This window comes from Monodelphis domestica, chromosome 3 (assembly GCF_027887165.1).
Source record: "Monodelphis domestica isolate mMonDom1 chromosome 3, mMonDom1.pri, whole genome shotgun sequence".
Lineage (NCBI taxonomy): Eukaryota > Metazoa > Chordata > Mammalia > Didelphimorphia > Didelphidae > Monodelphis > Monodelphis domestica.
The window spans coordinates 300,730,201-300,742,518 of NC_077229.1; the positions used below are offsets into that span (position 1 = coordinate 300,730,201).

At 34.9% G+C, this 12,318-nt stretch overlaps 1 protein-coding gene across 6 annotated transcripts in view; it reads right to left on the reverse strand.

The window, feature by feature from the left end:
• Window positions 1-551: 551 nt before the first annotated feature.
• Window positions 552-12,318, reverse strand: part of ATP6V1H (ATPase H+ transporting V1 subunit H) — an 87,254-nt gene continuing 75,487 nt past the window's right edge. For 2 of the 6 annotated variants that reach the window (XM_016431525.2, XM_056823917.1), the window contains 2 exons: window positions 8,236-8,293; window positions 552-957 (listed from right to left, as the gene is read on the reverse strand). In XM_016431525.2, coding sequence (XP_016287011.2) covers window positions 943-957; window positions 8,236-8,293 — 73 coding nt within the window. In that variant the 3' untranslated portion in view covers window positions 552-942. The remainder of the gene's footprint in view (window positions 958-8,235; window positions 8,294-12,318) is intronic. The other 4 variants (XM_056823918.1, XM_007487126.3, XR_464424.2 and 1 more) reach the window with 2 other exon arrangements.

Genomic DNA, 12,318 nt, shown 5'->3' on the forward strand with positions numbered 1-12,318 from the left:
ACTTATTTCATTGGACTAATGTGCAGATCAAACAAGAACTCGGTTTTTACTGGCAATCAAACTCATTTTCATCCTTTTGAATTCCACTATCAAGATTCAGATTCTGGTCCTTTTTAACTGAGACAATAACTTTCTAATGTCTCCCTGACTCCAGGTTCTCCATGGTTAACAACAGAATTTTTCTAAAATACCACTTTAATAATGCCGTTTTCCTAGCTGCCCAAAACACTCTCTATTACCTCCTGTAATCATGAGTCACCCTACTTTTCTAAACTTCTCATACTACCCTAATTTATACAGTATATTGCCCATCCAAATTGGCCCATTGGCCCTTGTTTACTCTGTGTAGCATGCTCACCCTATTTGTTCACTATTGCTGGAATTTTTGAAGCCAAACTTTTTAAAGTGACCCTATAGGAGGTGAAGCTTCTTTTTGTTCTGACTACTTTATAGCATTATGGATAATAATGACTCTAAAGCACAAGGGTCACATCCAATTGCTGAAAAGGCAGGAAAATGAAATATATTTGGAAAAGATGTTTTGACAATAATACTCTGGAATGTATATCTTTTAATAGCTATATTCATTTTAAGACCACAATAAATATAGAAAACAAAGGCAATACATGTAACTGTTATATTTTTGTAGATATAGGAAAAGTCTAGCTTTTTAAAAGGCAATTGTTAAAAATTATTCAAATGATACAACTTAAGAGATAATCACTTTCACCAGAAGACAGCATAAGAAGAAAAAAAAATTGGAAAGGAAAAAAAATGTTGGTGTAACAGGAGTGAATATTACAAATAAAATCATTTACTCTTGAATCTAAATATTTAGATTTATTCTCGTTATGCTATTATATGGAGAGTTGGAAATTTTGAAAATGGACATCAACTCAACTTCTTGCTGTAGCTGTTTGAGGTTGTTCTGACTGTAGTTGTTTACCAAGATATTCCCTGAAAAAAAAAATAAATAAATAAAATTAGCGTTTACAAATAAGATAAAGATGCCACCCCATGAAACTCCACTCCCTAACTCCTGGCAAATTAAGGCATAGAACATGCTGCCAGAGATACTTCTCTTTCACACCAAAATATTGCATGACCATAACTTGTGTTTACCACAAAAGAATTGTAAATTTTGATATTTAGCAACTTCTGGAAAAATAATAATTCCTAAATCTCAGACTTTGGACACTAAGAATATTAATGTGGGCTTTTCCTAGAAAATATTCCTCACTCCCACCCAAAACCCAATGTATGTGCATCTTGCTCCTCACATTGATTTCTAGTTTGCTCCTTTGTTGCCATTTCTTGATAACTGAAGTTCATTGTATCTACCTTTTAACACTTGGTCCAAAGCTTTCCTGCTTTGATCTCCTGGTCTCTAGTTCATTTCCCTCCATTCACAAGGAATTCATCACCTAGATCATAATCTTCTTCTCTCCTACAACCCCTGCTTCATATCTAGGGACTTCATTTCACCTAAAGACTTTCCTTCAAACACTCAACTCTCTGCAACTCAATTCTCATAAAATTCTCCAACTCCCATAACCTTCATTATCATCTTTCTATTTTACTGATCCTGAACTTGGAAATTCTCTGATCACAGTGCTCTTAATCTTTTTAAAGAAACAAAAATAATGCTCTTATTATTGAATTTCTCACTCTTCCTGCAGTTTATTTTGCTTTTACCATGATTTAATCCTAACCCAGCTACTGCTTTCTTGTTCTCCAAGTATATCATTCCTGACTTAGTGTCATTTTCTTCTCCCTTTACTCTTAACCACATGATTTTCTGCTACTCGAGTCCCTTGCTACCTTAATCCATTACCAGTCACACTTTCTCAAATTTAGACCCTGAATTACTTTTATAAAAATTACAATTCACCTCTTAATATGAACTATAATTCATCTATTTGGTGATGAATTCTGCAAAAGTAAGTCACAACTGTGACAACCGAGTTCATTAAAACACAGGTATACTGAATTGGACCCTGGCTGCTCCATAGTAAGCCTTTCATCCTTCTCTGACTAAATCGAAATACTTTCCACATGGCTTTTCCAGACTTTCTCTTCTTTCTTTATACCTCCAGCACTTCTTTCTCTTTTCCCCTTCTCCACAGAGAAGAAGCATGTGCTACATTCCCTCTTCCTTATTCCATACTCCAATGTCTATCATCTTTCATTCCCTCTTTTTCAGATGGGGAGAAAAAATTTCTCCTTGTACTTTTCATCTCATCTCCATTTTCTGAGGATTGTCCACTTAATCATTGCAATCCTTAATGTTTGTCTCCTTACCCACTAGTCCCTTCTTGCCCTTTACAAAAGCTGAAAGGTCTCTACATCCTTAAAAATACATGCCATATTCTCCCTTTCATGGCAGAAGTCTTAGAAAGAGATGACTCTTCAAATACCTTCATTTCCAATTACATCACTAACTAGCCTGAAACTGTTCTCAAAAAATGTAATCCTTTTTAACTACTAAATCCAATGAATCTTTTCTCGATTACGTTTCTGTTTAAACCTCTGTAAACTTCTGACTTTGATCTACATACCCTCTCTTTCCTTGGTTTTCATACACACTTCTTGATTCTTTCTCCTACCTTTCTGACTTTTATTTCTCAGTATATTTTGCTCGATTATCACCATACTCCATTGTAGGTAGTCCTCCAAGGCCGCCTTCTCTTTCTATATCACCTATCTCAGTGATCTCAATCTCTGGGAGTTCAATTATCTTCCTCATGCCACATATCTGTTCATGCTCTTCCCTAAATAAAATGCATATATTCTGCCATGCTTGTCTCTAGTTCCACATTAATTGCCAGCTAGACAACTGCATGGATATCCCATAAGGATCTCAAACTCAGCAATGTCCAAAAACCTATCCCTCTTTCAAATCCCCCTCTCTATTGAGAATATTACTACCCTTTCTCAAAATTATGGAGTTATACCTTGACTGTTTCCTTTTCTTCACTTCCTTATTTTTTAGTTGCTAAGCCACTTTGATTATACCTCCACATTCCCCACAAATTTATATCTTCTTCTCTTCAGTCTGTACCCTAGTTCAGGTCTTTATCACCTCCTAGTTGGGCTAGTGCAATAGTTTCCCAATTTGTGTCCCTGCTTCATGTCTCTCCAATCTATCCTCTACACAGCTACACAAACTGACCTTCCTAAAACATAGTTATGACTATGTCACTTCAGCTACTAAAAAACGATCAGTGGCTCTCTATTACTTATAGAATAAAATATAAATCCCTCAATGATATGGCTCCAGTCTTATTTCTTATTACTCTTCTTTATATAATCTCTCTTCTAGTGCAATTGGCATGCTAGCTGTTCTCATACACAACTTTCCACTTTGTGCTTCCATGCTTTTGTGAAAATGGTCCTCCATGTTGGAAACATATTCTTTGACTCACCTCCTCCTTGCAAGATTCCCAATTTCCTTGAAAGTACAGTTTAAGCAACTCTTCCTAGATATGGCTTTTCCAAATTACTTCCTCCCCTGAACTCCCAGGTGTCACTGCTCTTACACTCCTTAATTTAGTTATATCTGTAATTTTTTTTCTCTCCCCTGAACCTCTAGAATGTAAATTCCTTGAAGGCAGGGGTTGCTTTTGCCTTTGTAGTTCTAGGGTCTAGCACTATGCTTTGTATAGAGGAGGTACTTAACAAATGTTTATTAAATTGAAATTCTAATCAAAGCACTTTGTGCTTTTTATAGACGGACTAACCAAGAATTGTGGTTATCAGAACAAATGCTGGGGAGAAATAAAATTTCTATTTCCTCCATTGAATTAAAAAGTTATTTTTGTAATATTGCTACCACCATGGAGCCAATAACAGAAATGTACACAAATAACTATAATGTTATCCAGGCTGAGATCACCTGCTGAGGTTCCCTAGTCTCCCAGGAACTATTTTTATGCATCCATAGTTACTGAGCAACCTGGAGCCTCCAGGACTTTCCTTCTTTTCCAGTATAAGGAAAGACGGACTTAAGGTTAGGTTGCAATATGTGGGAATAAAACTGAAAAGCAGAGATGGAACCAGAGTAAATTCTGGATACCAAGACTGACAGTATAGTACAATGGAAAAAAATCCTTGGAACTCAAGGAAGGAGAACTGGATTTAAATTCTGACTTTACCACTTATAATAATGTTGGACAAATATGACCCTCAGTTTCCTTATCTGTAACAGAGTAAATACTGTAAACCTCAAAATTTCTTAGACTTATAAATGTTGGAAATTTCACCATTGGGAAATTTCATACTTGAAAAATTTCCTATTGATAGTGGGTCTTGGCTATTGGAATGTGAACCCCATTGGCATGAGAGTTTCCTCCTCCTCCCTTCTTAAGATTACTTTAGGACAGAAACCTTTTGCTGAACAATGGAAAGGACTTTGACCTATGCTTAAGCATAGAACAGGAATTTCTTTGAGTCATGATTGATTTTAGAATTGATACAATGGAGATACTTGGAATCAATCTCCACCCTACTCAGTCCTAACAGGATTGAGGAAGGGCTGCAGCATAGATCAAAATTTTATTATTCCAATCTCTACCCTACTCAGGTTAACAGGATTTAGAAAGGGCTGTAGCAAAGGATCAAAGATTTAATTATTTGAAAATATGACCTTCAACAGACATGTGCAAAGCCAGAGACCTCTGGGCGGTCCTGGGTTAAGCTAGAGCCTCCATTGGCACAGGGAAATTGATGGACAGTGATTGGTAGATATGAGAACTGAGGGGAGGGAACTTGGATGGTTTCCTTAAAGATAGAGGGCTCTGAAGACTCAGGGGGGGGGTTGAGGAGTTTGTCTGAGAAGCTTGCTCTGAAGGAAGCTGAAGGTGGGGGCCTCTGAGACTGTTTCTCCATTTTGGTCACGTGAGTAATAGGGACTGATCTCTTTTCTTTGCCCCAGCTATCTAAGGGCTTGGGCCTTTTGGCCCAGCCTAAACAGAAGGGGTATTTAAGCCCTATTCCCTTCTCTCCCTTTTCTCTCTCTCTATCTCTAATTCCTTTCTTCCTCCTGTTGTAATTAAACTCCATAAAAGATTGACTGCTGACGAGTTTTCATTTAGGAATTACATAGCTGAATTCCTTGGCGACCTTAAATTAATATATATCAGTCTTTTAAAGTGATTTCCTTGTCACAATACCTACACTACCTATTTCTAAGTATTGTTGCAAAGGTCAAAAGAGTTAGTGTATGTGAAATCCTTTGCAAATCTTAAAATGTTATATAAACATCAAGTAACGCCCATGACCCTAAAAGAAAGACTAGGAAACTGAATGAAAGGTATAAAGGATTATGGAATGAGAGATACTTCTGGTTGTCTAATCAAAGACAAAGGCATAATGGAAAAAATCTAATTCAATAATTATATGGAAGTACTTTATATGCTAGAAATGTTTCCAACATGGGAAAATATATAAAACTTAATGAAGCTGAGGTCTCCATATTATTCATGCTCATCACTGAATACAAAATGAAATAAATATTTAAGGGCAGAAATAATTTTTTTGTCTTCCTAGCACCTAATATAGTGCCTGACCTGTTGACTGATTAATACATGATACCTACATTAAAAAGGTACAATATGGAGCATTATGTGAGGCATGAGGGGAAATGAGCATAAGATTTCATGGAGAAAGTGGCAGTTGTATTGAGTTTTAGTGAGGGGTAGGAATTCAACAAGAAGAGAGGAACAGGGTGGTCATTCTGTACAAAGTACAGTTTAGTTGTAGCATAGAGCACTTGTGTCACACAACTGATGGAAGCATACTTCCTTAGAAGGTCACAAATCAATACTACCTACATTGTACTGTATTTTTATTTCGTTAAACCTTTCTCAATTATATTTCAATCTGGTTTGGCAGCACTCAGGAGTTATTTGGGGGCAAGTTTGGTGCCTCTGGGAAGAACAATAATATGATATATATGAATGAGTATAGTTTTATCTTGAATAATGAAGAAATCTGAATCTTATTCAATAAGCAACAGAATCTAAGTATCTTCTGAGCAAAGAATGGCAAGAACAAAGTTTTTAAGTTGTGAATGAAAGGAATAATAGTAATTTTAGGTCTAAGGGTCAGGGGAAGGGGATCTTGGGAAGATAATCCAGGCAGAGCAAGTAAAAGACAAAAATAGAAAAGCATGAGACATGTTTGGAAAAGAATGGTTTTTTTTGTTTGGTTTTTTTTTTAAGTGACTGGTGATACCAGAAAGGTCATTAATTTCTTTTAACCTTTACTTCAATCTTAGAATCAATACAACATCCCTTCTTTAGAGGCTATCTAGCTCCAAATTTCCCACCTTATGCTGGCTCCAGGAAGCAGTTAGTTTTTTTTTACTACTTATGGCTTGTCTTAGAATCAATAGTAAATAATATCAATTCCAAGACAAAAACAGTTAAGGGCTAGACAACTGAGGTTAAGTGACTTTTGGTCACATGGAAAAGAATTATCTGTGGCCAGATTTGAATCAAAGTCTTCCCAATTCTAGGCCTGTCTCTCTAACTATTCTGCTACCTAGCTGAACCTCAGAAAGGTTTATTAATAATAGATGAGGACTAAGGTAAGGCATTTTGATTTAACTATCAGGAAGTTGATTTTTGAGATAGATAGTTCAATGGAAAAGAGGAAAGAGTTTAGAAGGGGTAGCAGAAAGGTAAAGTTATTCTTAAAAGAATTTTGGCAGTGAAAAGATGATAAATGAGACAATCAAGGAGACCACAGGATAAAAGATTCCCAAGTTGGAAAGGACCACAGTCTAACCCTTTGTCAGCTAGGTGGTACAGTGGATAAAGTGTTGGGCCTGGAGTCAGGAAGACTCATCTTCCTGTGTTCAAATATGGTCTCAGACAGATACTGAGTTGCTGGGTGACTCTGGGCAAGTCACTTAAATCTGTTTGCCTCAGTTTCCTTATATGAAAAATGAGTTAGAGAAGGAAATGGCAAACCATTCCAGTATCTGTGCCAGGAAACCCCCAAATGGGGTCATGAAGAGTTCAACATGGCTGAAAAATACCTAAACAACAACTGACTCATTTTTAGAAATGAGGAAACTAAGCCCCAGGGAAAGTAAATGAGAGTGAGGATCAGGAGCATGATTCGATCCTGGTCTTTTTTAACACAGTTAAGTTAGTAAATTTTAAATCTAGGAAAGTTTATGCTTTTTGGTGGTTGTTTTTTTTTAAAAAAAAGAGATAATAAATATATTTATATGAAATGAGGAAGAGATACTAGTGAGGAGAAAGATTAAAGATACATATATAAAGATGAATAAAAGGCATGGAACAAGGACAGGATAGAAACATGGCAATAAGATTAAAGACATGAGAAGTAAAACACCTCTTTCCTTGAGATATGATTGAATTAGGTGAAAATATGGAAAGATTTTAAAGCAGAGAAGAGGGCAGTGGAAATTTCTAACATTTTAAAAATAAAGTAGGAAAGGTTATTTGAAGGGCAAAAGGAATCAAATATCTTTTGCAATCTAAAAGTTTCAAAAATCTACCCCAAATAAATAAAAAATTCTTATAAAAACTAAATACCATATTTCCAAATGTTAGAATGGAATGAAGCAAAGAAGGATAATTTATTTCAAGGAAATTCACATATGGAACAAGTCTTAGTCATTCAATTTGTTTATAATAAACTACTGAAACCAACTAAAACAAACAAAATATTCTGCTAAATTCTCTGAAAAATATGTATCAATGATGAAAACGGAGTCAGAGGGCCAGAGTTCAAAGGGCCTCTGATTCTTATTACCAATATGATTTGGAGCAAATCACAACTTCCCTGGGGCCTGTTTCCTCATTTTTAAAATAAGAGAGAGACTAAATGGCCTCTTCCTTTTTCTAATTTAGACTAGATGTCCCCCTTCCAATTCTAGATGTATGATCTTTTGAGAAATGTAGTTGAAGTAACTTGAAAGGGAGGAATAGATCAAACACTCATCCTTCAATAAAACAATACACATTGCAAAAATATGTATTCATTCATTAAAAGTGACAGATATAGGAAATAAAAGTAAAATATGTTCTCTGTCTCATCCAATAGGAGGAACAGGATACATTACTCTGAGGAAGAAAAAACTTGGAAAAAACAAGTATTGTTTAAGTGAAGTACTGAGTTTTCAGCAGAGATCAAATGAAAGAACTGGACCAAACTCAGAACACATTCTGCAAGGTTACGCTAGCTGTTACCAGTACTTACAAACGAAGTATCAGAAGTCGTCCCCTTATTAGAGCCAACATATTGGCATAGTGAGATGCTAAAGAAAAATGTAAATATTATGACATTTTATTTGACAGAACTATATACATACTACAGTGGGAAATAAAATTTAATTTTACTTGCTTATAACTTTCTTATATAGCAGCAGGGTAACATTGTGATTGGAATGGTATTTACTAGATGTGTGACTGTGGTTGTTATAGAAAGCCAAGCAATAAATATTCTTCACCCACTTGGTTTTCTGCAGAATTTAGAATTGAAAGGAATCTAAATTAAGCAGCACAATGTAATAGACAGTTTTAGACTGTCTGAAAAACCCAATTCCAAATCCATATCCCTATGGGACCCTGGGCAATTTGATGATTAACTCTTGGCCTCAGTTCCTCATCTGTAAAATGAGAAGTTTGAACCAAATAGCTTCTGGGGTTTGTTCTTGCTTTGATCCTATGGCCTACCTAGCTACTGTCTCATTTCTCCAATATAAAATTGCTAATAAATGGTCATTCAGCTTCTTCTTGAAGACTTCTAATGCTAAGGAATCCACTACAAGCCAGGGCAATCCATTATACACATTTCAGAAACTCTTGTTTGGAAATTTTTCCTATTATTAATCCTAAATTAATTTCTTTGCAATTTCTACCTGTTGTTCTTAATTCTACTCCCTGGAGCCAAAAAAGCATGTCTTAATCCTTCCTCTACTGGATGGTCTATAGCAGCCTCAGTTCTTCCCATTCCCCATATACACACAGTTTTCTCTTCTCCAACTAAACATCCATATTTCCTTTAAATAATTCTCATAAAGGAACCATTCAAGTCCCCTCACCATCTTGGTTACTCTCCTTTAGACATTATTGATAACATCAATGACCTTCCTAAAACATGATTCACAGAAGACATATTCTAGATAAGGCCAGATGATAACAAAGTAAAAAAGGCCTACATCTTCTTAAATTTTGAGGTAGTTTCTTTCAATGCACCCCAATATGTAATTTTCTCTTTTTTTGGCTGTCCTAGCAGAGTGCTGACTCATAGTAAGCCTGCAATCTACTAAAACTCCTAGACCTTGTTTTAAATAAACTGTTGTCCAGCCTTGCTTCCTCAGTCTTTATATATAAATTCAATTTGTTGTATCTAAGTGTGAAACCTTACATTTATGCCTAATAAATATTCTACTATCAGATTCAATTTCAATTTCAATTCAATTCAACTAATTTTCTAACCAGTCAAAATCTTCTTTATCCTTTTCTCTGGCATCCAACATGTTTGTGAGCTCTCCTCAACTTTTATTCTCTGCTTAATCTTTACATGCCTCAAGCAATTCCTTATGACTTATAATTACTGAAATTAAAAGCTTTGAAATCTGCTTTCCCAAATTAGAGATAACCACCAGATTATCTTTTTGAGTATCTTTTTCACCAATGGCAAGATAAATACTAGAAGACTAAGCCTTTTCTCCTGTCCAGTAAAAAACAACAACAAAAAAAAACAACCCAAGAACTATCAAATTTTTCTTTTGTATTTCATTCCTTCACTAATTTAAATCCTCAGATTCCAATGTGAAGAACTGTTTCAGCAAATTAAAACAATGGGCCAGTCTAAAGAACAAAGAAAGAAATATACTTATCCCTTATCTTCCGTCAATGTAAAAACCAATTTGAAAGTAATGAATGACACTGAATGTGTATAACTATGCCATTACAATAAACAATATACATTTTTCTGGAAAAGAAAAAAAAGTGTGATTATGCCAAGAGTTCTTTTACTTCCTGAACCACATTAAAACTAAGCAGAACTGGTTAAATGCCATTCCAAAAAGGAGTCAGCTTACAAACAAAATGTAATGGATTTCAATATTTATTAAGAAATATTTTCAAAAAATAATCTAATTTTTAGGGTGATCAAAGTGCTAAAATTATTAATAAATCAGCCTTATAATTGAGTGTAAGAGATTTCTTAGCATTCTATCCACAAAATTATCTCTAAGATATAAAAGGTTCATTCAACCTTACTAATCATCAAACATAAATCTTTATTTGTTATGAGTAGCCTAACAAGTATTTGTAAGATAAAAAAATAGACTATGACTGCTTAAAATATGGAGCCATAATATATTGTTATGAATTTTTTAAAAAATCAGATTACCATCAACACAAAATTGAACATCTTCCTGAAGATAATGAAAAAGTCAAAGAACAATATATTTGATGTTAAGTATCACACATCTAAGCAATGAACCTAAAACCATGAATTCCAAAATTCTTATTGATAGAAAACAAAGAACCAATTCCCCAAATGGTAAGTATGATCTTGGGAAAAAAAAGAGCCAACAATATTCAATTTTTTTCTTTTCTTCAAAGCAAGTGAAATCACATTAGCTGTTCTAATAATTCTAACTTCAAAAAATGAAATGCAAAAAAGTCTTGAATGTGCAGATAGATACCAGACAGCTATTAACAAGAGATAGTGGAGATTGCAGAGTAAAGAAGGAAATCTGTGGACCTTGCTCAAAATCACTGCTAAATAACTATTAAAAACTCCTCAAAATAAACTCCAGAGGAGCAGAACCAATAAAAAGACAAGGTGAAACAATTCTCTAGCCCAAGACAAAATAGACAGTCAGTAAAAAAGATCTGCCTCACTGTTGTTAAGAGGGGAGCACAATCTAGCATAGACGGTACCATAGCACCTCTTGTTCAACTAGGCAACCAGGGCCACTATGCTCTAGCCCCAGTGCAGATCCACAGGCAGCCAAGTAAGTGAGACCCCACACTCTCACTCTAGAACCAGAGGGTTAAATAGAAAAAGAATTTACCATTCATCTCCCAAAAGACATCCCAAAATATAAACTCCAGGAATATCAGAGCCAAATTCCAATAGGCCAAGCAAAAAATCCAATAAATCACCTACCCAGTGAAACTGAGTATATTTCTTCAAGGGAAAAAAACTGGAGAGGACTTCAGGCATTCCTGATAAAAAAGAGCAGAGCTTCCCCTAAAATCTGGTGTGCACATTTGAGACTCAAGAAAGGCAAAAATATATATAAATAAGAAAGGAAAAACTTAAAGAGATTCAACAAGATCAAACTGTAAATTCTTAAACAGGAAGATATGTGTAAATCTTATTAGAACAGTTAAAAGGAGTGTCCATAAATAGGGAGCATGGGAGTGAGATGAATATGATGGGATTATATTAAAAACCAATTAAGAGCAAAGGAGGAGAAATGCACTAGAAGATGATAAAAGGAGGTAGAATGGATAAATTATCTCACATGAGGAGGCACAAATGAGTTATTGCAGTGGAGGAAAAGTTGGGGTGGGGAACAATGCTTGAATCTCATTCTCATCAGAGTTGGCTCAAAGAAGGAATAACATAGACAAGTAGCTGGCTATAGAAATCTATCGTATGTACCCTATAGGGGAGTAAAGAGGAAACAAAGATGAAAAGGGGAGGGAATCATAGAAGTAAGTAAACTGAAGGAGGCAGTAGTCAGAAGCAAAACAGTTGTGAGAAGAAATAGGGTAAAAGGAAAAGAAAGAGAAAAGGATAAACAAGGATATAGTATGTAGAGAAATGGGAGTCAGTAATCAGTACTGTGATTGTAAATGAGAGGGACTCACCCATAAAATGAAAACCTAATACAGAGTGGATTAAAAAACAGAATCCTATGGTACACTACTTACAAGAAAAACTTTTAAAGCAGGGAAATACACACAAAGTAAATGTAAGGAGCTAGAGCAGAATCTATTAAACTTCATCTTAGGTTTAAAAAAAAAACGAGGGTAGCAACCATGATCTTGGACAAAGTTAAAACAAAAATAGATTTAATTGAAGGAAACTACATCTTGATGAAAAGTATCATGAACCATAACGAAATCTCAATAATAAACATAACTAAAACCAAGCAGGAGGAAATAGACAGTAAAACTATATTAGTGGGGAATTTCACTTTCTCGGAAATAGAAAAATATAACCAAAAAAGCAAAAAGTTAAGGAAGTCAAGAGAATTTTAGAAAAGTTAGAATAGTTTTTAAAAAACTAAATGGAATTTAGAAGGAATATTCC